Source organism: Microcebus murinus, chromosome 3 (genome assembly GCF_040939455.1).
Source record: "Microcebus murinus isolate Inina chromosome 3, M.murinus_Inina_mat1.0, whole genome shotgun sequence".
Taxonomy (NCBI): Eukaryota; Metazoa; Chordata; class Mammalia; order Primates; family Cheirogaleidae; genus Microcebus; species Microcebus murinus.
The window spans coordinates 45,480,430-45,505,765 of NC_134106.1; the positions used below are offsets into that span (position 1 = coordinate 45,480,430).

At 38.5% G+C, this 25,336-nt stretch overlaps 2 protein-coding genes across 3 annotated transcripts in view; one reads left to right on the plus strand and one right to left on the minus strand.

Moving 5' to 3' along the window:
* The window catches only part of CLHC1 (clathrin heavy chain linker domain containing 1), a 34,569-nt gene extending 9,473 nt beyond the window's left edge, over positions 1-25,096 (minus strand). The window contains exons 1-9 of one of the 2 annotated variants that reach the window (XM_012777825.3): positions 24,533-25,096; positions 18,297-18,555; positions 12,961-13,148; positions 8,804-8,934; positions 7,056-7,257; positions 6,828-6,940; positions 6,354-6,438; positions 4,177-4,283; positions 82-256 (exon numbers count right to left, since the gene is read on the minus strand). In XM_012777825.3, the coding sequence (XP_012633279.1) occupies positions 82-256; positions 4,177-4,283; positions 6,354-6,438; positions 6,828-6,940; positions 7,056-7,257; positions 8,804-8,934; positions 12,961-13,148; positions 18,297-18,473 (1,178 nt within the window). In that variant the 5' untranslated portion in view covers positions 18,474-18,555; positions 24,533-25,096. Of the gene's footprint in view, positions 1-81; positions 257-4,176; positions 4,284-6,353; positions 6,439-6,827; positions 6,941-7,055; positions 7,258-8,803; positions 8,935-12,960; positions 13,149-18,296; positions 18,556-24,532 lie in introns of those variants that run through there. The other variant, XM_012777828.2, reaches the window with a different exon arrangement.
* The window catches only part of RPS27A (ribosomal protein S27a), a 488,879-nt gene that overhangs the window by 461,482 nt on the left and 2,061 nt on the right, over positions 1-25,336 (plus strand). Inside the window, exons 2-3 of the mRNA XM_076000767.1 lie at positions 24,974-24,994; positions 25,096-25,160. Coding sequence (XP_075856882.1) covers positions 25,113-25,160 — 48 coding nt within the window. The 5' untranslated portion in view covers positions 24,974-24,994; positions 25,096-25,112. The remainder of the gene's footprint in view (positions 1-24,973; positions 24,995-25,095; positions 25,161-25,336) is intronic.

Here is a 25,336-nt window from a genome sequence, read left to right on the forward strand (position 1 = left end):
GAGAAGAAAACTTAAAATTTTGAGAATAAACAACTTTATAACCAAATTTCAAAATTAAGTTAAAAGCTTAACTTTGCTTACCTCGCCTGCGTAACCCAATTGATAACTAAATCTAACCGTTTTTCAGATAATCCACATTTGATTCCTTCCAGGGTTAGAGCTGCATCAACAGGATGTCTAAAAGCATGACTTGTGTTGAAGATGGCCTCAAAATATAGGAGTAATGGAAGAGGCTTTCCTCTAATTTTTCCAACAGCTACAGAAAAAAGAAATTTTGAGTCAAATACTTTAAAAAGTCATTTTTTCTTATGTCATATTACTATTTTCATCTCTGATTTTCTAGAAGTTTAAAATTCTAAAATTATACATTTATAATTTTTAACTCATGCTTATAGATTAAACTTTATATTTTGGATAATGACTAAATATCACATGCCATGTGAAGACGGAGGCAGAGATTGGAGTGATTTGTCTATAAGCCAATGGGTGCCAAAACTTGCTGACAGCCACCAGAAGCAAGGAAAGAGGCATGAATGGAATCTCCCTTAGAGACTCCAAAAGAAATGACCCCCATTGATACCTTCAGACTTTGGCCTCCAGAACTGTGAGAGAATAAATTTCTTTTAACCCACAGGATTCTCCTGTTAATGGTACAAATTTGCCATGACCAAAGAAAACTCTGACATGAACAGAGAAAACAAAAGGTGCAGTTGCATATACATACAGGATAAAATTCCTAATACAAACTATACTGCTCTAGACCTAGCAAATGAGACAAATATAAAACTGGATGTTTAGAGGTACATATTTAGTCTGACATACTCTAACTTTGAAAATAATTCAATAAGAATGACAAATTAGGATCTTGAAGTTCACATGGAGGCTCAACCAATGACCAAATCGAATATCTCAATCCCAAATTAGCATGATTATAATTCATTTTTTATTTAAACTGTATATATGCCCAATGCTTGAACTTCCAGGGGAAGAAGACAGTCAATTTGAGTTCTTAATTAATCCATCATATTATTTTCCTTTTGTGGGCAGAAAATAACTTTACCACCATATCTTATTTTCTGGATTTTTATTTAACTCCTCTACTCAAAGTCTAGTGACAAAAATTTTAAGAGAACAGCTGGACATGGGTGTTTTAGAATTTAGAGAAAAAAGAGACCAATGCCTGGTATTTGCCTGAAAAATTTAAAGGTGAAAAACCAGAGTGAGGTAAGAGAGTTAAAGTAGGAACAAATTCTACATTCACAAGACTGCACGTTCCTCAAGGGTAAAGGAAGGTACCCTCCCTTGGAAGGTAGGTAGGCTGGAGTTGTCTTGAATAGGCCCTCTCAGAGATGTCTGCATAAAAGACCAGATGATCCCACCTGAGATGGTCTTAGTGGGTACATACCAACAGGAGGTGTGTGGGACACACTGCGAATAGCTGAAGAGGAGTCATAAGCAGCCAGCTAAAGCAATACTTCCTGAATCAATAAAAGGTACAGTGGAAAGGTACTCCTCCCCAGTAAGGAGAGGCTCTAAAACACAAAGACCAAAGCAGCCAAGAGCCAACACTGGGCATCTGCTACACCTAGGAAGCACCAAGGCCAGATTACATTGCCCTAGTTGAGTAAAGCCTTTCCTGACCTTACATAACCCCACCCTAAAGCTATCTAGTGTTTAGAAGAGAGGGAATAGAAGACTACACAAGAAGCAAATATGTCTCCTGAGCCCCAACAGGTTCTAGAGCCAGACTAGAGCCAAATCAGGAAAATGGGGAAAGTTTTTAAATTAAGAGATTATAGGCTGGGCTTGGTGGCTCACACCTGTAATCCTAGCACTCTGAGAGGCTGAGGTGGGAGGATTGCTCAAGGTCAGGAGTTTGAAACCAGCCTGAGCAAGAGTGAAACCCCGTCTCTACTAAAAAAATAGAAAGAAATTAGCTGGACAACTGAAAATATATAGAAAAAATTAGCCAGACATGGTGGTGCATGCCTGTAGTCCCAGCTACTCAGGAGGCTGAGGCAGAAGGATTGCTTGAGCCCAGGAGTTTGAGGTTGCTGTGAGCTAGGCTGATACCACAGCACTCTAGCCTGGGCAACAGAGCCAGACTCTGTCAAAAAAAAGGGGGATTATAGTTTCTATGTAGTTTAGACTAGGATTTTTGGTACCTAAAAAAACTGTTACTATCTAAAAGTGACTGAAAAAAAGCTATGTGACATTAGCAAGATATTGTCTAGTAAAAGAGATAAGAAAGTCAACATAGCCCTTTTAAAAGGAAATGGTGAGAAAGAATGAGGTTATTTCTTGCTTTGTATTCTATCAAGTCTAGCTTGTTTGATGATCCAGCTTTATAGATACCAAAGCTTGGGAAAACCAGGTATGAAATAAAAAATTAATCCTAAAAAAACTGATTCTCACTGAGGGTATATTAATGAAATGTATGGATTTTTACAAAGAGAATATGTCATATATACTTTTGATTGTTCACAGACTTTTTAACCTTACTTCCCAATTCTCAGATTTAATATATTATAAATAAAATTAATTCCAAATAAGTGGCATGTTGCTGAAACCCCTAAAGCTTGTATAGTGCTGATTATCAAGTGGTTTTATCCAATGATACTACAATATGGGTATTATTAATATTCCTACTTTTCAAATAATAAAACAGAGGTTCAAAGAGATAAAGTAGCTTACCCAAAGAATGCAATGCAAGTGTATGATAAGACAAAATTGAAACAGAGGTATCATGCCTCCTATCTAACATTTGATACTATTTTATCTCCTTCATTTATCCCTCTGTGATAAATTAAATATATATATGGTGGGGGAAGGGGGGGCATGGGCAATATACATAACCTTAACATTTGTACCCCCATAATATGCTGAAATAAAAAAATAAATAAATAAACATATGGCAAAAGAGAGAAGATTTCTTATACTTAGTGCAGATTAACATATAGTTTAAGGATAATCCTCTTTTCTTTTTTTTTGAAACAGAGTCTCACTCTGTTGCCTGGGCTAGAGTGCTGTGGTGTCAGCCTAGCTCACAACAACATCAAACTCCTGGGCTCAAGTGATCCTTCTGCCTCAGCCTCCCGAGTAGCTGGGACTACAGGCATGTGCCACCATGCTAATTTTTTCTATTTTTTTGGTAGAGACGGAGTCTTGCTCTTGCTTAGGCTGGTCTTGAACTCCTGAGCCCAAACAATGTTTTTGCCTCGGCCTTTCAGAGTGCTAGGATTACAGGCGTGAGCCATCGTGCCTGGTGGAGGATAATTCAATTAAACTTTCAGGTAAGGATGGTAGATTGAACACAGATACTCATTTTTAGTTCATTAAAATCACTGAATTGACTAACGGGATTTCATAAGAACAAATTTAAAAGCAGATAAAGTTTTAGAAGCTAGGAAATGGGTAAAGAATGGAAATTGGCATAACACATCCTTAAAAGTTTGATTTCTGAATTACTAACAAGGAAAACCAAGAAGCAATCCAATTCACACCATTGGACTCAGAAAGTCTCACCCTGTCAGATGACACCCCCTTCCAGTACCTAGAAGAGACTAAGGCTTATTCTCTAAAAAAGATAAAACAAAGGGTATCTGCATGAAGACAACAGGTATAATTGAGGGCAGGAGACCAAACTATTATTAATTCTTTTCTAACTCTCCAGAGAACTTTGTTCATATCACCAGAATCACACTACATGTAAGCTCCATGATGGCAAGAGTTTTCATAGGTTTCATTTTCTGCTATATCTCCAGCACCTAGAACAATGTCTGGCACATATAGACAATCAATTTTGTTGAATGAACAAATGAGCTAGTTCCACATTTGTCTGTCTCTTTTTCTCTCCTCCCAATGAGTCTTTTATCTCATTGACAGTGAGAATTTAGTCTTACTAATCTTTGTATCTCAGTAGCTAGGTTATAATAGTTAAATCTTGAAAGTAAGTATATGGGTGTTAATGTTTTTCTCCATGCTTTCCTATATATGTAAAATATTGCATAATTTAATCTAGAAAACTAATCAAATCCCTTAGTGTTAGAACTAAGGTCAGTAAGTAAATAGGGCTAGAGACTAGATCTTTAGTCTCCCAGTTTAATACTCTTTCCCTTCTAACAGAGAAATAGTATAATTTGCATACATATACAAGGTTTAGAGAGAGATGCTTACCCTTCAATTTTTCCATTGTAGCAACATTTCGAAGAATTCCTCTAGGACTACTGGCTGCAAAATGAGCTGCCTTTTCATACTCACGAAGCGAGACTAATTCATTAAACCTATAGCCATTGCATTTTATAATGGATCATAATGATACACAGAAAAAGAGAGAAAAATGATTAAAATGTCTACCAGAGACTAAATATAATGGCATAATAATGTAAAAAACAAAAAGCAATTCTAATAAATAACTAGATTTACTCTGTAAGATGTTCTTTAAATTCTTTCTCTAATATTCTGTTGTTTCTTTTAGTCTCAGAATAAAACTCTCACCTGCCAACTGACTTTAAACCTGATCCTGTACTTTATTCCTATAGTACTTATAGCAAGCCATAAAGGAAAGAAAGAGCCTGAAGTGAAATTACAACAACCTCAGATTTTATTCTCCCATATCATGGCCATATGAAAAAGTACCAGTATCGGGGAAAAAAGGGCAATCTGCCTAGAAATTCAGCCTACAGGAAATAGTAATTGAATATAGAAACTGCCAAATTGAAGATCGAGAGGTGTCCTTGGTATACTTCTGCCTATGTTGCTCTGCCATGCATCAGACTATTAGACTAACACAAGAAGGAAAGATAATAGGATAATTTAAGCCTCTATTCCTCTTCCTATGGCAAAAAAGTCTTCAAATCAGCCCTTATCTTACAGTTAATAAAACTATGGCAAACAGGATTTACATAGTGTTGCAAATGAATGTAGAACTCCAGAGGGAAAAAGCCACTAAAGTAATATTAAGCAAAATACATAAAACTTTCAATCTTAATAAGCATTCTTCTCTCATATCAAAACCAGTAGACTTAGAGAAGCACACAGAGTAAGGAAATAACACAGGCTTTTGTGCCCCTCTCTCAAATTATCTTTACCCTCTTCTTTGTACCACATCAACAGCAAATCAGCAAATCAACAGTTGAAAATTGTTTAATGAATAAGACTAGGAATATTAAATATGTTCATTATATATTGGCCTCAGAGCCTATGAATTAACCTCTTAAAGAATATAGTCCTAGATTTCATTAAGCCTAGTATATACTATATATAATAACTTAAGTATTACAGAGAAATATGCCTTCTTTTTTTTTTTTTTTTTTTTTTTTTTTTTTGAGACAGAGTCTCACTTTGTTGTCCAGGCTAGAGTGAGTGCCGTGGCGTCAGCCTAGCTCACAGCAACCTCAATCTCCTGGGCTTGAGTGATCCTTCTGCCTCAGCCTCCCGAGTAGCTGGGACTACAGGCATGCGCCACCATGCCCGGCTAATTTTTATATATATATATCAGTTGGCCAATTAATTTCTTTCTATTTATAGTAGAGACGGGGTCTCGCTCTTGCTCAGGCTGGTTTTGAACTCCTGACCTTGAGCAATCCGCCCGCCTCGGCCTCCCAAGAGCTAGGATTACAGGCGTGAGCCACAGCGCCCGGCCAGAAATATGCCTTCTTAATAAGTCATAGGATAGAAATAATGAGAAAGGATTGAATTGTCTAGGATAATCTGAATCAAGAAGACATGTTCAAAAACATTTTGTAATATTAGATTGATGGCTAGGGAATGTAGAAAAATTACAGGTTGAGTCTCCTTTATCCAAAATGTTTTGGAGCAGAGGTGTTTTGGATTTCAGATTTTTCAGATTTGGTAATATTTGCACATACATAATGAGATATCTTGGGAATGGGACCCAAGTCTAAACATGGCATTCATTTGCGTTTCATATACACCTTATACACATGGCCTAAAGGTAATTTTATATAATATTTTTAATAATTTTGTGCATGAAACAAAGATTTTGTACATCAGAAAGCAAAGATGGCACTATCTCATGTCAGTACTCAGAAAGTTTTGGATTTTGGAGCATTTCAGATATTGGATTTTTGGATTAGGGATGTTCAACCTGCATAAATAAAACCTATATCAACACTACAATCCTCTTATCTCTTCTGAAAAATCTCCTAGATTCTCAATCTGGGATTTTTTTTTTTTTTTTTCACAAAGAATCTATGGAAAAAAACGAAATTCTACTTCATATTCAAATTTGTAAAGACATAAAAGCTAGAGACCATGGCTCATCAAGATACTAAATCAATGGTAAATATGGTCATTTTAACATGGGAAATCAAAGCTTTTAAAATATTTGCCTGTCAATGTAGTAAAGTGTAATTTCAGCTTCTTTTGCTTTGGTTGGATCATCTTCTAGTACTTCGTCAACAATGCCTTGGTCATCTGTAAATATTGAAAGTACTACTGGAAGACATGTAAGGTTATTTATTAATAGAAAATAACAAATATACATGTGTTTAATACCACCAAGTTATTGCTATGGTTTCTAACAGCACAAACCTCTTCCTAAACTAAGTGGCTTCCCTGTCCCTTTCCTCTTTTTTTCAGGTGCATTGCCAGGCATTCTCCTTCTGGGTCACCAAATCTATGCTTTACCAATTACTTGTCAGCTGTTGAAGGAAGAAACCAATAGGGTAACAGAGAACTAGCAGAGAAGTAAGTATATTTTTGCTTTCTTTAAACTCAGCCTAAGAAAACCTCATTCTTTAACTTTCTGGGGAAAAATAATGTCTTCCATTATTTGTGCTAATTAAAAAATACAGATAAGTTACCACTTAAAACTTCGGTTTTCTGAATTTCCTCCACAAAGTCTTGAAATGAGCTGCTCATATCAGATTTTACCCATGAAGTCAGTGCATTTGAGATTATCTGTAGTCTTTGATGTCTATAAAGATAAAAAAAAATCAGTAACATACTGAGCCTAAAATCAAATAGTGGAATATTATAATAAACACAAATAAAAGCTTCAAACTTTAAAAACATATAATCAACTTTCACACCGAAACTGTAATTCTTTGTTCAGACTTTCAGCTACATCTCGCCGTTTTAATAACATCATCATCTCTTCATCTAAATCAGTCTTCTTCTGAGCTGGTACATATTTTACCTTCATATCTTGTTTAATTTCTGCATATTTATCTTCAAGATGTTTCATGTATTTAGTGAGAGCATCCAGATTGACGGATTGTTGGAGAGTCATGCCTAAGGGAAAAGAGAACAAATCAAACAGGCCACAGACTCTCGTGCTCAAACAGCAAGTCTTAGTAACATAGGTGAGACAGTTCACTATGTTAAGAAATAATTCAGAAATGGTGGCATATACTTGTAGCTTACTGAACATAAGTAGAATCAGCATAAAATTGTAAATGGCTAGCAGTTTTAAATATCATCAGTGAAGACTGTTCTGAGAACACATATACCTTAGCATCTGAAAAAAAATTTTTTAATGACCTCATCCCCACATGCTGAAAACCCCTATATATCACTATTACTCAATAAAGCCAAGAGCCTCTTCCTAATAATTCAGGATTCATTAGATTTCTTTCTAACCAAAACTGCCATTACTCTACTAGAGATAAGCCCAGGGTAATCAGTTTATTCTTTCTAACACAAAACTTATAAATGCATGCCAAAAATCTTCTATCCTTTCTCCCTCTCACTGTTACCTCTACTCATTATTCATAACACACGCGTGTGCCTGCACACGCACACACTTCAAATGCCTTTCTCACTTGAGCCAATTATAGACTTTAAGACATACCTCAAAATACTCCACCTCAAAAAACTTCCCTGCATTAATTCTACTCAGTTTTAATCATTTTCTTACCCTGAAACTTCTCGGCATTTAGTCAACTTGTCAGTTATTTTGTACTTATTAACTTATGTACCTTATTTGTTATTTGCTAGTCACAATTTTACACTTGAAAGTGATTTTAGTCCCTTCTTTTGCCAAATGCAAAATGATCATTCAATTTCAGTTGAAATCCTCTAGTATGGAGTAGCTCATTACCTCAAGACAGAGATGCTTCTATTGAAACCAAATCTGGCTTCCTAAAATTTCTATGTATTAATCTTGCCTCTGAATAAACACTAGCCAAAATCTTTAAAAGTTGTGAATACTGTTATCTATCCTCAAAGTCTTTTGTTTGAATATTTGCATTTCTTATATCCATTTATCATACAAAACTTCTCAACATCCTCGATGAATTCAAGGATATATTCCGATTTCTTAAAATGTGGCAACAGTATTATATTGAAGATGTAGAACCAGTGAACACTGACATAAGCATGAATCGACAATATTCACCAGAACTTAATATACACTGTTTTCCATGTATTATACCAGTGGTTCTCAAACTTTAGAGAACATCAGAATAACCCAAAGGACTTGTTAAAACACTTACTGCTGGACTCCACCCATGGAGTTTCTGACACAGTAAATCTGTGTCACAGCCCCAAAATTTGCATTTCTAATAGGTTACCAGTGATGCTGATGTTGATACAGGAACCACACTTTAAGAGCCACTGCCTTACGCTTTATATAACCCAGTCAGACTAGAACTCTTAATTTTTTAGGATTAAAGTTTTTTCATTCCCTTGTATCTAACTAGAGTCCTGACTAAAGTTGTTTATAAAGCATACGCTTGGAAGATGCACACATATCAGCACATTTATATTAATGTGTGTAATAGGTAATAACTGGAAATAGTTAGGACTTCTCTCAAATATTTTAAACAAAATACAGTACCTGGAATAGGTTTTGAAGCATATTTGGAGAAAGTATATTTTGCTTCTTTTGTGTCACACACTCCCCTAAGCTGTTTCACTTTTTCTATTTGTGATTGAATCTTTGAGGAATTATTTTCAATAATCCTCATTCTGAAAAACAGAAAGGCTTTGTTATTTCTTTTAACTAGGTTAAATCTGGAATCATAAGATTTAAAATAAAACCCATTAAATCATGACTTTATTTTGACCAATCATCATTTTGAACCATTACAGACTAGGTGCAAGTTTAAAAAACAATGTCCTGAAAAGTTAACTAACCTTACAAATGAGGAACAGTTTTCTTTCACAAAATCAATAAAATCCCATACTCACTATGAATCTTAGCCCTAATGGAAATTCATAAGTGTCAAACGTAATTATCTGGCCACAGAATACTGTCTATTCCCTTTAGTAGAAAAGTACTTTTGCAATTTAACACAAATTATCTTTGTAAGTAATCATATTCACTTCCTGTGACTATTGTAACAAATTACTACAAACTTGGTGACTTAGAACAAAAGAAATTTATTATCTCACAGTTCTGTAGACCAGAAGTCCAAATACCAGTATCACTGGACCAAAATCAGTGTTGTCAAAGCCATGTTTCCTCCAGAAGCCCCAGGGGAGAATCTGTCCCGTGTCTCCAGCCTCCAGGGCTGCAGGCGTTCTATGGCTGCATCACTTCAATCTCTGCCTCAGTGGTCACACTGCCTTCTTCTCTGCCTCTCTCTTATAAAGACAACTGTGGTTGTATTTGGGTCTCACCTCGATAATCTGTCTCAAAATCCTTAATTTAATCGCATATACGTAATTCTTCTTGCCAAATAAGGTTAACATTTACAGGTTCCAGGGATTAGAATCTGACATCGTTGAGGGCCATTATTCAGTCTACTGTAGTAATTTGGATCCTAGAACTAAAGGAAGCACTTCAGAGATAAAACTCAGTTCATCCAGAAATGGGGAACTTAAAGACCAAAAAGTAGTATAAACTTCTTTTAAGCATTATTTTTATTTACTTTTTTTTTGAGACAGGGTCTTGCTGTCACCCTGGCTAGAATGCAGTGGCATCATCACAGTTCACTACAACCTCAAACTCCTCAAGCAATCCTCCTGCCTCAGCTTCCTGAATAGCTGGGACAACAGGCATGAGCCACCATGCCTGGTTAACTTTTGTTTTTGTAGAGAAATGGTCTTGGTCTTGCTCAAGCTGATCTCAAACTCCTGGCCTTAAGCGATCTTCCCGCCTCAGCCTCCCAAAGTGCTAGGATTGATTACAGGTGTGAGCCACTGTGCCTACCCCTTCTTAGTAATTTTCTATTCACCAACCCACTACCCTGTTTCTTGGCTATGAATTCCCACTTGCCCATGCTATATTCAGAGTCGAGGCCAGTCTTACTCCCCCACTGCAAAACCCCATTGCAGCGGTCTCTACACCTATCGCTATGACCCCTCTTGAATAAAGTCTTCCTTACTATGCTTTAAGTTAAAGTGTCATAAATAATTTTTCTGTAAGAGTATCTATTTTAATCTCTTATTTCTCCCCTGGGCCAACAGAACTAGGAAGTGAACTTCAAATAATGCTTAAAAGGGCTAGGTGCAGTGGCTCATACCTATAATCCTAGCACTTTGGGAGGCGAGGTAGGAGCTTCACTTGAGGCCAGGAGTTTGAGACCAGCCTGATCAAGAGCGAGACCCTGTCTCTACTAAAAACAGAAAAATTAGCCAGGCATCATGGCAGGCACCTCCAGTCCCAGCTACTCAGGAGGCTGAGGAAGGGGATTGCTTGAGTCCAGGAGTTTGAGGTTATAGTGAGCTACAATCACACCACTGCACTCTACCCAGGGTGACAGAGTGAGAGTCTGTCTCAAAAGAAAACAGAAAAAAGTTCAGGTGAACCTGAGTTAGATCAGGGAGAGAATCTTTGTCAATATATAAATGTCACAGAGTTTTGGGCAAATTAAAAACCAGTTTGTCAGTAGATAACTGCTGCCTGCTTCTGCGTATTATATATCTGTATTACATATACAGATGGCTCACAGTAATAGCCTGCAGCATTTATAAAAGAGGGACTGTGGAAATAAAATAGCCTTTGGCTTCATTCCAAATAAATTTGTGCTTGTAGAAGAAAAGTATGTTAAAAGTAAACAGACTATCAAAACAAATGAAAGCAGGGACTCAAACAGATACTTGTCCATGAATGTTCAGAGTAGCACAACAGCCAAAAGTGGAAATAATCCAAGTGTCCATCAACAGTTGAATGTATAAACAAAACATAGTATATACATACAATGGATTGTTTGGCCATAAAAAGGAATGAAGTTCCAATATAAGCTATGACAAGAATGAGATAGTATCTAATTGTTGCCTCTTTCTATGCTACTTTTATGATCTCTATTTTTGACAAACTTCACTCTGATGAATCTAGTTGAGTATTTCTTAGCATTGATCATGCTTGTGAATCTTTGGATTTCTTGAATCTGTGAATTGGTATCCTTCACCAGTTCTAGAAAATTCTCAGCCATTATCTCTTCAAATATTGTCTCTGTCCCACATTCTTTTCTTTCAGAGTTGTAATTAGACATAATATGACCGTCTCACTCTATCCTTCATATTTTTTGTAATAGCTTTATTGATATAGTTCACATACTTTAAAATTCACCCTTGTAAAGTATATAATTCAGTAAATTTTAGTATATTCACAATTATACAACCACAACTACTATTTAATTCCAGAACATTTCATCACCCCCAAAATAAGCCTTGTACCCCTCAGCAGTCTGCTAAGCAGAAGGTAATTTTTCATGAATTCCCCAGGGGTGGAAAAGTTTACCTTCGTTCGGTTCACCCTACTAGGGTGTAGCCCTTTATCATCCTAGCTATGTATGGTGAGAGTTTCTCAATAGATTACAATACGTGGGCAAATCCTGGGCTTTGTTTTCTATCCCCTATGCCACAGTAAAAACTGAAACTTATGGTCACTAGTTTTAATAAATGCTCTCAGGTGCAAAGCAGAGTTATTGCTCTGCTTATTTTTCGTCTTCTGTTAGATTTTGCCCTGATAATCTCTTATTATCTCATTGGCTTTCTGAAGTTTTTGTAAAGATTTTTAAAAAATATTTTACGTAGTACTTTTCCCCAAGAGGAAGGTCTATCCCAACATCTAGCCAGTTGTATTACCAGAAAGGAAGTCAAATCTTGCATAGTCTTCCAAATTGATTTAAAATTATCTATAAAAATAATTTATCTATCATTTACCAAATGTACACTGAAAATGTAAGACTACTCTACAAGAGTGAGCATTTTATACAATCCCAGTAGGTTACTTACCTTTGTGCATCACAGGATTCAGGTGTTCTAATTTAGACAGTAATCATGAAATTATACTGTCAAATCTTCCATGCAAGAAATTCCCTGGAGCAATTACCTACATCCCTCATTTTATGGTACTACAATGTGCCTCCAAATATACTAAAACTGCAGTCCCCAACGGGTCTGTGACCTGTCAGGTACCAGGCCGCACAGTAGGAGGTGAGCAATGGGTGGTGAGTAAGCAAAGCTTCATCTGTATTTAGAGCTGCTCCCCATGGCTCACATCACCACATAAGCTCCACCTCCTGTCAGATCAGCAGCATTAGATTCTGCATTATGGTTTATAGCCATACTACTCTGAACATGAGCTTGATCTCAGAAGCTAAGCAGAGTTTGGTCTCGTTAGTACTTGGATGGGAGATTCTGCATTATGATGAGTTGTATAATTATTTTGTTATGTATTACAATGTAATAATAATAGAAATAAAGTGTACAATAAATGTAATGCACTTGAATTATCCAAAAACCATCTTCCTGCTCTCTTCTGTGGAGAAATTGTCTTCCATGAAACCAGTCCCTGGTGTCAAAAAGGTTGGGGACCACTGTATTAAGGTATCATAAAATTCTCAAACAAAATTAATATTTTTTACTTGGAATAAGTAACAAATACAGTAATTTCAAGTTAGTAAGAGAGGGTAACATAAAAACATGGCTTTAAAATAAAATTGAAATTGAAAAAGATTAAGAACCACTGGCTAGAGTTACACTGGCTGGTATCATAATCAAGCAACAATTATCACCTTTTGGGCTAGTCACTAATATACTTACTTTGCTTCAAGTTGGATTATTCTTTTTCTGTGATATACCAAAGTTGTAGGCTCTGCTGCCCAAACTTTAAGCTTTCCATGAAGATAAAATGCAGCTCTTTGGTTTTTCTTTAAGGTCTCAATAAAGGCATCATATTCTTTTTTGATTGAAGTAAGAATGGATTTGTATGCAGTGGTATACTCTATTACCTGAAATATGATTTTTCTGCCTATGGTACTGAATTTTTTTTCTAGAAGACTATGGATCAAAAGGCTTACAAATAGCATTATAGATTATTTTTTAAATGAAACATGATTAGCAATTAAAAATTTTACAGCAAGCTCAAACATACCTGGACACTAAAGACAGTATTTACCAAATATGTACTCTTGTGGATCATTACAATAGATACTGTGAGCTTAAATATGAGAGAGAAAAAGACCATATTCTTGTTCTACTTGGTATGAACACATATATTATGTCAGTTAAAACTAATACTAGTTCACGGCAAGACGTGGTGGTTCACACCTGTAATCCTAGCACTCTGGGAGGCCAAGGTGGACGGATCGCTCAAGGTCAGGAGTTCGAAACCAGCCTGAGCAAGAGTAAGACCCCGTCTCTACTATAAATAGAAAGAAATTAATTGGCCAACTAATATATATAGAAAGAAAAAATTAGCCGGGCATGGTGGCGTATGCCTGTAGTCCCAGCTACTAGGGAGGCTGAGGCAGAAGGATTGCTTGAGCCCAGGAGTTTGAGGTTGCTGTGAGCTAGGCTGATGCCATGGCACTTGCCCCGGCAACAAAGTGAGACTCTATCTCAAAACAAAACAAAACAAAAAAAACCTAACACTAGTTCTAATTTTCCCAATTCTGGATCTTTTAAATATAATTATATATCTTCTCTTGCTCCCTCCAAATACAGTCTCTGACTTCATTTAAACCTTAAAATCTTAGACTCCCTTCACTTCCTTATTTTTCTAACCTATCAGCTCCTACTGGCTGATCAATACTTTCAATTCCCAACTGCATTTCTATTCTCAAGATGTTAACTGCAACCATTAAAAAAACCCACAAAACCTCATCACTATATATTCATGGTTTCCAGTGGTGTTTAAGCACAGACTATTTCTAGAAGGATAGCAGAAGAAAACAAAAACAGTAACAGGTAAGTGCCTGCAGAGAAGGGGTTTTAGTGTCTGAGATGAGAAGGGCCTGACTTTCCATTGTACACTCCTTTATTTATTCATTCAATTATTTTTTGTTAATGATGTATATGTATTACCTATGTAAAAATAAATCATTACATTTTTTAAAATAAGTTGAAATAGATAGGATCAATCCATAATGTTTTCTAAAAGCTGCTTTCTATTCTTGCTGTATCTCTCTAGCCTCTGGTATCCTCGACTGGTTTGCTTTACCTAGACAATTATCTGGAAGAAGTTATCCAGGAAGATACCTTGTTTATCGAGAAATGACATAAGGAGATTATTGATTAGTGGCAAATAACAGGAGAGGATACTTGAGTAGGAGATATGGTTATCTTTTAGACATGACCATATTACCTATCCATTTCAGGAACCTTTAATAAAATTGAGGTCATAAATCTGTGGCCTTCTAAATTAAGCTCCCTATTGCCCCTGGCCATCTTCCATTTCAAGTACACTTGGGATGTGCTCCAACAATCCAAGAAAACTCATATATATTAATGGGTAGATAACAGACTTATAGTGATACCATGATCAGACCTCATGTCTATTTGCTAGAAGAAACAGATTTCAAAGAGCACTCATGGGAACCTTTAACGATGCACAGAAAATACATTAGAGGATGCAAACAGCATGCTACAAACCAGCAGAAAACAGCTGGCAATTTTGCTTGACCCACAAAATACTTTAAAACTTAGGAAATTTCATCCCCAAAAGGTATTTTCTGCTTCTCTTAAAACTCTGAAAAAACCTAGCAACATGGAACCCCCATTCCTTAATGACAATAGCAGAAGCTTTAGATTATGTTGGTTTTTCATTTTACCAAAATCTCCCACCATTCCTTATTCTCTCATAGCCAGCTTGCTTAACTCTTTATACCACTTGCCTGGCTTCTGCAGTCATTCAAGTTTGAGACACCTATATTAAAGCTGCCATTAAACCCAAGAAAACCATAGCTATAATTACCTGGTATAGGAGTCTGAGAAAGAAGAGGAATGGTATTCATTCCACCTAAGTTCCTAAATTTGGATCTGAACTATTTGTACAACATGCTACAGGGATACAAAAGGCCAGCCACTTTCCAGAGTCCAGTTTTCTCCATATGTCACCCATTTCTATAAAGGCTCAATCTTCCTAGTTTTGTTCTTCTTTGCTTACTAGGCTCTTGGCTTTCTTTACAATTTATCCCCAACTTTTTTTTTTTTTTTTTTTGAGACAAGAGTCTCACTCCGTTGCCTAGGCTAGAGTGAGTGCCGTGGTGTCAGCCTAGCTCACAGCAACCTCAAACTCCTGGGCTCAGGCAATCCTCCTGCCTCAGCCTCCCGTGTAGCTGGCACTACAGGCATGCGCCACCATGCCCGGCTAATTTTTTCTATATATATTAGTTGGCCAATTAATTTCTTTCTATTTATAGTAGAGACGGGGTCTCGCTCTTGCTCAGGTTGGTTTCGAACTCCTGAGCTCAAAGGATCCGCCCTCCTCAGCCTCCCAGAGAGTTAGGATTACAGGCGCCACTGTGCTGGGGTGCTCAGGCTGATTTGAACTCCTGACCTTGAGCAATCCACCCACCTTGGCCTCCCACAGTGCTAGGATTACAGGCGTGAGCCACCGCACCCGGCCAACCCCCAATTCTTGGTATGAGTCTCAGGCTCTCCTTGCTTTGATTAGGACATGATTTTCCAGGTCAAGCCATCTATGTTTGATTTTAAACACAATTTGCTATTTGTTGTTTCATTCCAAGTATTCAGAGATGCAAGTTGACACTTTCATTTTCTGCCCAACTACATCCTTTCCAGAGAGTAGGAAGATCAGAAAAGACAGTCATTAATAATTCATTAACAATCAAATGTGCTAAAATAATGTGAGATTGAAAAATGCAGATTATCTGTTATTGAAAAGCTAGAAGAAAATTTTCTCTAAGTACCAAATGATTACCATTTCAGATCTCTTCTCAATCCCGTTAAGAACAGGATTCTTAACAAAGTGCAAATATGCAATTTACAATTGCACAATGTGCAAATGGTCCAGATGGAAATCTTGAACAGTAGGGAGAAAAGGAGCATGGACTACAGATGTATTAATAGGTATGTTTTTTTTTTTATTGAATCCCATGTGTTTTCTCTAAGAATTAAATTTACCAATGCTACCTCCAAAATGACTTCACTATATACTAATTTAAAGCAGACAGCTCTCCATGTAAGAAAAATTCTTTCCTGGAACTGCAGGTGAGAAAAAACAGAAAACTTCTGACAAGTATTAGCATTGGCGCATACAAAGATTATGCATGTCACAGTTATGATAACTTTCCTTTGCTGATTTCACACAGGTAGAGTCTCAGCATGACTCTTGATATTTATGAAATCTATTCAAGATACCGCCATTATTTAAACATTCATCTAATATATTCCTTAATAAATAAAACACCAAGAACAATATCATTGATTGTAACAACATATAAAATGAAGCTAACATGCCAATGTATTTATTCTAAAAGATAAATTTTCTGGATAACTTAAAAGGAAAAAAGGACTTTGTTTCTCTATTTTATATACTATGGACATGTATCAATTTTCTTAATTCCGCTGGTACATATCCTTATTTTGTGCTCACTTTCCCTTTGAATGAGGTACTAGGTTTTTATTTAGAGTAGAAATAAGACTTATAGGCTGGGCATGGTGGCTCACGCCTGTAATACTAGCACTTTGGGAGGCCGAGGCGGGAGGATTGCTTGAGCTCAGGAGTTTGAGACCAGCCTGAGCAAGAGGGAGACCCCGTCTCTACTATAAATAGAAATAAATTAGCCAAACAACTAAAAATAGAAAAAATTAGCCAGATGTGGTAGCACGTGACTGTAGTCCCAGCTACTCAAGAGGCTGAGGCAGGAGGATTGTTTGAGTGAGCCCAGGAGTTTGAGGTTGCTGTGAACTAGGCTGATGCCACGGCACTCTAGCCCAGGCAACAGAGACTCTGTCTCAAAAAAAAAAAAAAAACAACAAATAGAAATAAGACTTACGGCATATGATGTTTAAAAATTAAAGAGAAGACTAAGTTCCTCTTTTGCCTGTGGATGTTTTACTTAAAAAACCAATAGTTTACTGAAACCTTAATGTAAGTACTACCTCCAAGCAAGGAGTAAAGGATGCTGAATTTACTTATTTTACTGTCATGGTATCTTCCAAAGGTGAGGTGGGGAGGGAGGTAAAAAGAAGCTAGGTAAAAAAAATTAGGATTTGTAAGCAAATTGCAACTGTTTATAAGGAAAATGGGTATTTCTGAAACCCTAAGGAGCAGAATCAAATATATAAAGTCACAGCATTTTCTAAGCTTATCTCCATATTTCCAATGTTAAGGGGTTCCAATAAACCCCTTGTTCACCATGCCTAAGACCTCTAATCTACAAAAGGTCTCAATTTAACATGCTAGATCAAATCTAAACCAAGATTTTAAAAAAATATATTTTTAGAGACAGGCTCTGACTCTGTGGCCCACAATGGAATGTAAACCCCCATCACAGCTCACTGAAGCCTTGAACCTTTGGAGGCTAAGCTCCAAACTCCTAAGCTCAAGCAGTCTTCCCCTGCTTCAGCCTCCCGAGTACCTGGGACTACAGGTGCACACCACCATGCCTGGCTAATTTTTAAAAAAATTTTTTGTAGAGACAGGGACTCGTTATGTTGTCCAGACTGGCTTCAAATGATCCTCTTGCCTCGGCCTCCCAGAGTGCTGAGATGACAAGTGCAAGCCACTGAGTCCAGCCTAAACCAGGATTATAATCATAGCATCACAAAAGAATCCAAAAGAAGGAACTACTGGGTTCCTGCTTGCAGCCCAGTTCCTAACAAATCAGGCAATACTTTCAAATGGAAGGCTTAAAATTATTATCAGAGGACACAGCCAGGTTGCTGGTCAAAAACTAAAGGCCTGCTCTTAAGCTAAAATAACTGAAACATTCAATAACAGTCAGGTAGTATAAAGGCAGCACTGCATTTCCCCATTCATCTCTTTCTGACAGATTGGATGAACTTATCAAACCTGACAAATGGAATGTGGTCAACCAAGCAGTGGTGTTACTAAGGCAGGAATATTAGTTGTCAAGATAGATCATTTCCACTCTTATAAAAATTTCATTGTCTTAAAAGCATTAAGATACCTTATCAAAAACGTTTCGGTATATGATGTAATACTCATCAGCAGGTCCTTCCTCATTACAGCCCACTCTTTCAGTTTCTGTAATAATGTATCTTTGCATACTTTCCAAAAATTCCTTGTCATTTCTACTAATGATAGGTGGGAGAACTGCATGTTTATTTATTTCTTGGACTGACATAGGTCACAATCTGCACACTTGTTCACCAGAGAAAAGTTAAATCTTGACCTGCTTTTGCAACAAAGCCAAAACTTCAATAAGCCTGAAAGAAAAAAAGACCATCAATTAACCCAAAGGTTTAAAAAAATTAAGTCAAATATTGATCTAAAAAATGTTTCAGAAAAAAAATTTCCCATGGATCTGTCTCTCTGATAAATATTTCAACCTATGAATTAAAGGTCTATGGTATTTTACTGCATGTGCTACAGCACTTGTGGGATAGATATACCAAACACCAGTCAGTTAAGAGCTCTTCTCTTCCTAAGCAACCACAAATCCTCTCATATGTATCATATATGATGGTTTCTTATGTTTAACTCAACATTTTCTAATAAAAGGTTTAGTATTTTGTTTCATGTGGGATAACTAGTTTGTAAGCCTTTTGATGATACAAACAAGGTCAAATACTTCTCCACTCCAGTGTCTACCTGGCCCAGTCACAGTCATCCTGCACGCAATAGCTATAAATATTTTTATAATAACATTTATTAAAATTCTCCTTTTTATTATGAAAGATAACCACAGAGTAAGAGGTCAGGACATTTGCTAAAATCCGTCCATCAGTGATGTCAAATAGTATCTCTCAGAGTATAGTTTTCAAGCAGCTGCATTACACTGTTTTAGTAAAGAATCATTATCTAACCAAGTTGGATACAGGATATAGAAGTTGGTTCCCAGGCTGGGCGTAGTGGCTCACACATGTAATCCTAGCACTCTGGGAGGCCAAGGCGGGAGGATCACTCAAGGTCAGGAGTTCAAACGCAGCCTGAGCAAGAGCAAGACCCCATCTCTACTAAAAATAGAAAGAAATTGGACAACTAAAAATTTACAGAAAAAATTAGCCTGGCATGGTGGCACATGCCTGTAGTCCCAGCTGCTTGGGAGGCTGAGGCAGCAGGATTGCTTGAGCCCAGGAGTTTGAGGTTGCTGTGAGCTAGGCTGCCGCCATGGCACTCTAGCCCGGGCAACAGAGTGAAACTCTGTCTCAAAAAAAAAAAAAACAGAGAAAAAAAAATAAAAAAATAAAAGACTAAATTTATCTTCATGTCGAACTGGATAACATAAAAGTCAATTTACAAATGAACATAAAGTAGGTCCATCAAGGTAATAACCCATAAATGGATCAACAGTTTTCCTAAATGAGAAATCCATTTGTTTATTCATTCAACCAGTATTTATTGAGTGTCTACTAAGCACTATGCAGTGTTCACAACTGGGAATTCAGCAATAAATAAGATAAAGTCCCTGACTCCGTGGGTTTACTATATAGTAGAGAAGACAGACTATAAATAAATAATGTATAGAAAAATAGTAAAAGATAGTCAAATAGTAAAAGATAAAAGTCAAAGGAGGAAGGAATGAGTGTAATCACTGGGGAGTGAGTGGTCACTTCTGAACACCAGAGGCTTCTTAATACCTATAGGATAAAATCCAAGTTCCTTTACTTGGCCTATTAATGGCCTTTAGGAACCAATGACTGTTTTTCTCTAATTAAATCTACCTCTTCAAGTCTCTGTTCTCTCCATAGCCCCCATCCCCATTCCCGTGAACTTGCTCTTACCTTAGGGTCCTCCTCCCCGCAAATCCTCCTCTCACAGTCACCACTCCCTCCCCTCCACCCCAAAACACATACATCTGCCACTCTCATTCACTTGGCTTTTTCTCATTCTCCAGATCCCAGCCTATACAGCTTCAGGAAAGCTTCCCTAGATTCCCTTAGACTTGGTCAGGTGCCATTACTATGTTTTCCCATAGTACCATGTACTTTCCCTATCATGGTATTACCATTCAATCACACTGTATCATAGATTCCCTGTTTATATTTTCTGTCTCCCCTGTTAGGCTATAAATTTGACAAGATCAGGAACCAAGATGTTCTCATTCCCCATTATCCCTCCCCTGAGTACTCAAAACAAATATTTGCTGAACAATCAATAATCACTAAACAACAATCTGGTCTGCTCAGAAGACATTCATTTGCCTTGTGGTACCTTCAAACAAGAATACAGCTAAAGTGATTGTTCCTTGGCATCTGTAAAATGCCACTGAGTTACAAAAACCAACTAAGATTACCATTCACTCATTAATTCATATTAGACACTTAGGGACACATTGAAAATAAGTCACAAGGGTTATAGTCAAGTCTATCAGGTTTTGTAAATGAGCCATCGCTACAGAGCAGAGAAGACAGTGTACCAGAGGTGGGCACAATGGGCTGCAGAAGCCTAGAGATTCACTTCACTAGCCTGTAGAAAAGGTCAGGGAAACATTAGGGAAAACATCTAGTGAAAAAATATCTAGGACAATGCTTAAGTTGTGCTACATTAATTTATTCAATAAATATTTACGGGCCACCGACTGTGTGCCTACTACTATTCTAGACGTGGGTGATATGGCGCTGAATAAAACAAAGTCCCTGGCTGGGTACAGTGGCTCATGCCTGTAATCCTAGCACCTTGGGAGGCCGAGGCGGGAGGATCACTTGAGGCCAGGAGTTCAAGACCAGCCTTAGCAAGAACAAGACCCTATCTTTACAAAAACATAGAAAAAATTAGCCAGGCATGGTAGCATGAGCCTATAGTCCCAGTTACTCGGAAGGGTGAAATGGGAGGATCCCCTGAACCCAGGAGTTGGAGCTTGCAGTGAGCTATGATGATGCCACTACACTCTACCCTGGGCAACAGAGTGAGACCCTGTCTTTAAAAAATAAAACAAACTCCCTAACTTTATAAAGGTTACATTCAAGTATAGACAGGCAGACAACAGACCAGTAAAAAATATAATAGGGCAGATGAGTATACGCTGTATGGAGAAAAATAAAACAGGGTATGGAGGAAAGAGTAAGGAAGGTGGGAGAGTGCTATTTTATATAAGGCAGTTAAGTCAGGAAAGAATGATAAGGTTACATTTCAGAAATCTGAAAAAAGTGGTCATGTAGATTCTTGGAAGAATGGTTGAGGTGAAGGGAACCGCAAGTCCAAAGGCCTTGAGGTAGGATGGCACATTTCAGGGACAGCAAGAAAGTCCAAGGGACTAGAAGAGAACGAGAAAAAGAGAGAAGAAACAAAGTCAGAGAGGTTACTGCCAGATCGTGTAGATGTAGGGCCGTAAGGGTGTCCCTTTCACTGGGCAGACTTGGCAAGAGGAGAAACAAGCTGGATTGTGGTCTTCCCTTGCTTCAGTGCTGGAGCAACAGCCTCATTGATAGGAATTTAGGCTTTACGCTGAGGGAAGTGGGAAAAGTGAAGTGCAGGAGTGACAGCTGACTTACATTTTAAAGAACTGCTCTTGCTGTTCTGTGGAGAATACATCATAGGAGACAAGTGTCAAAGCTGGAAGTACTGTCAGGAAGCTACTTCAATAATCTGGGCAAAAGATGATGGTGGCTTGAATCAGGGTGATAACAGTGGAGGTAGTGAGAAGTGTTCTGCACATATTTTATTTTATTATTTATTTATTTATTTTTTTGAGACAGAGTCTCACTTTGTTGCCCAGGGTAGAGTGAGTGCCGTGGTGTCAGCCTAGCTCACAGCAACCTCAAACTCCTGGGCTCAAGTAATCCTGCTGCCTCAGCCTCCCGAGTAGCTGGGACTACAGGCATGTGCCACCATGCCTGGCTAATTTTTTCTATGTATATTAGTTGGCCAATTAATTTCTTTCTATTTATAGTAGAGAAAGGGTCTGCATATATTTTAAAAATAAAGTCAAGATTTGCTGAGGGATTAGATGTGGGATATAAAATTATAGTTAACGATGACAATAAAAGTTTTCAGCCTTAGTGATAGGAGAAGTGGGAACTGCTATATATGGAAATAAGAACAATTTCATGAGATTAGGAGTTTGGGACTTGCCCATTAGAGATTTTTGTTGTTCTGTTTTGTTTCTGAGACAGAGCCCAGGCTAGAGTGCCATGGCATCAGCCTAGCTCACAGCCACCTCAAACTCCTGGGCTCAACCAATCCTCCTGCCTCAGCTTCCCAAGTAGCTGGAACTACAGGCACGTGCCACCACACCCAGCTAATTTTTTCTATTTTTTAGTAGAGATGGGGGTCTCGCTCTTGCTCAGGCTGGTCTCAAACTCCTGAGCTCAAGGGATCCTCCCATCTCGGCCTCCCAGAGTGCTAGGATTATAGGCATGAGCCACAGAGCCTGGCCCATTAGAGATGTTGACTAGACAGCTGGATATGTGAATCTAAAGTTTACATAAGTGAACTTTAAGTGATCTGAGAGACAGGTAAGTTTATGAATCATCTGCATATAAGTGGTATTTAAAAATTAGACAAAATGGCCAGGCACGGTGGCTCACGTCTGTAATCCTAGCACTCTGGGAGGCCGAGGCGGGCGGTTTGCTCAAGGTCAGGGGTTCGAAACCAGCCTGAGCAAGAGCGAGACCCTGTCTCTACTATAAATAGAAATTAATTGGCCAACTAATATATATAGAAAAAATTAGCCGGGCATGGTGGTGCATGCCTGTAGTCCCAGCTACTCGGGAGGCTGAGGCAGGAGGATTGCTTGAACCCAGGAGTTTGAGGTTGCTGTGAGCTAGGCTGACGCCACGGGACTCACTCTAGCCTTGGCAACAAAGTGAGACTGTCTCAAAAAAAAAAAAAATTAGACAAAATGTGTTTGGGGGGAATGTAAACAAAGTAGAGATTGGGCCTTGGGAGCACTCCAAGTTTTAGAAGTCTGGCAGACCAAGAGGAAGCAGCAAAAGAGCCTGGAAAAGAGCATCTGGGCTGGTAGAAGTGAAATAAGTATCCTGGAGGTGAGGTGAAGTGTTTCAAAGATGGAGGGAATGATCAGCTGTGTCAAATCCTGCTGACAGAATAAGATGGAATGCCTATTGAATTTAGCAACATGGAGGTCATTAGTGACCATTACAAGAGCTATTCCATCTGAACAGTGGGGACAAAAGCCTGACAAGTGTGGATTTAGTCACTGGAAGGTAAAGATTGAAGACCGTTAAGTACAAACAACTCTTTAAGAAGTTTTGTTGTAAAAGTAGAGACTAGTTGGCAGACTATGGATGATTCTTGTTCCAGGAAGAGGGAACAAATGGATTCTCCAAAAGTGCCAAAGCATGGGAGGGCATAAGTCAGGAACTTCAATTAGCTCAATGTTATTAAAATGTAAAGTGAGTACTGGGTTTAGCAGATTAGGCTGTAAGGATGGCAGAGACTGAATGTCATTCTGAGGAATTAAGTATTTGAAGAATTATGACACAATCATTCTTACCTTTTAGAATCAATATTTGGGAGGCAATAGTGAAAGTGGGTTAGAAAGGGGGAAAGACTGGAGACACGTAAGTATGTTAGATTTTGAATCCCTCCAGGAGAAAATTAGGGCTGAATTTGGGGTTGGGGACGCAGAGGATGAATAAATACGTACAGAAGACATTAAGAGGGTACGTTAGAAAGGACTTTGGTTTGTGGCATGGAGAAAAGACAGGGAAAGAGTGTAACTTGCTTTTAAGTGGCCTTCCTTGCCAGGAGAGCACCCTATACATACTCCAAAAACTTTCCCTCAGGACCTTCGCCAACATTCCCAATATCCAAACTTGGAAATTCTATCACTAAATAACCACTCTGCAGGTTTCTTTTCTGTATGGCTTCATTTTAAAAGTTGAAAACTACTGAGGTTTTCAACATATTAAACCGTTTCACGCTGACGGGTGACACACCAGACCCAGAACTTTCCTTAGGCTAGGAGAAACTTGGGGGGGGGGGGCTTGAAGGCGGGGAGGGGCTACAGGCAAGAAAAGGCTGAATCCCCGCTTCTGAAGATTCCACATATTTCTCAGTTTGGCTGGAGTAGGCCACTGAGATTCCCTTCCCTGGGAGGCACCGGGGGTGTCACGTATATCGCTGATCCTCCGCCCCTCACCAGCTCTGTAAATCGGTAAGCGACGCTCCCGTTTACCACACTCCTTTCTCGCCCCTTAACCTTTCTTCCTAGTCATTTCCATCGTTCCTACCCTCCCCGAAACCATTGCTCTCCTGCACCCTTCCTCCCGTCCTCACCTGAATCCCTTTCTGCAAGCAGTGCTTGGAGATAGTAACTAGGGAATCTGGGGGTGTGGAACTGCATCTTGGGACAAGTAGTCTTAGCTAGAAGAAAGAAATGGAAAACTACAATTCCCAGAATACAATCCATTTCCTCCCTTTTCCCCCCATGAGGCCCTCTCAACCCACCACCTTTTAAAGACCCTCTTAGCCACGTCGACTGTATGGGAAAAACTTTTAAAAAACATTTTAAGGTTGTTTAAACCTACCATTTCGAGAGCATTCTGAAGGCTAAAGTGAGAAATAAGATCAGGGCTACAGAGAACTGGGTTTCACAGCCTAGTCTGGCATTGGGTTAGACAGTCGTTCTGACAACAGTCAGGCATTTGTGTGGTCGCCTAAGGGTGGGACCTTCGGCGGGAGAGCCGGGAAACCCCGTGGGCCGGCGCGGCGCTCTTCCTTTCGGATCCGCCATCTCCGGTGAGTGTGTGCTCTTTGGCCGCTCTGCGACCAGCGACCAGTGCGTCGCTTTCTCATGTGTCCCCAGGTCTAATCCATCTCTTCCTTTCCCTCAATCTCAGGTGGAACCGCCACCAAGATGCAGATTTTCGTAAAAACCCTTACAGGAAAAACTATCACTCTCGAGGTACGGGCCAGGTGGTGTGGGGAAGCCAAGGCCTGACTGAATGAGGTCCCGAGGTGTATTTGGGGACTGGCGCTGTTTTCCAAGCCTTAGAATGTCATTCCGAATCTGAGTTCTGGAGCCTGGCCCAGAATTGAGGGAAGTTTGGTGAGCAAGGGCTGCTTGCCCACGTTTAGAGT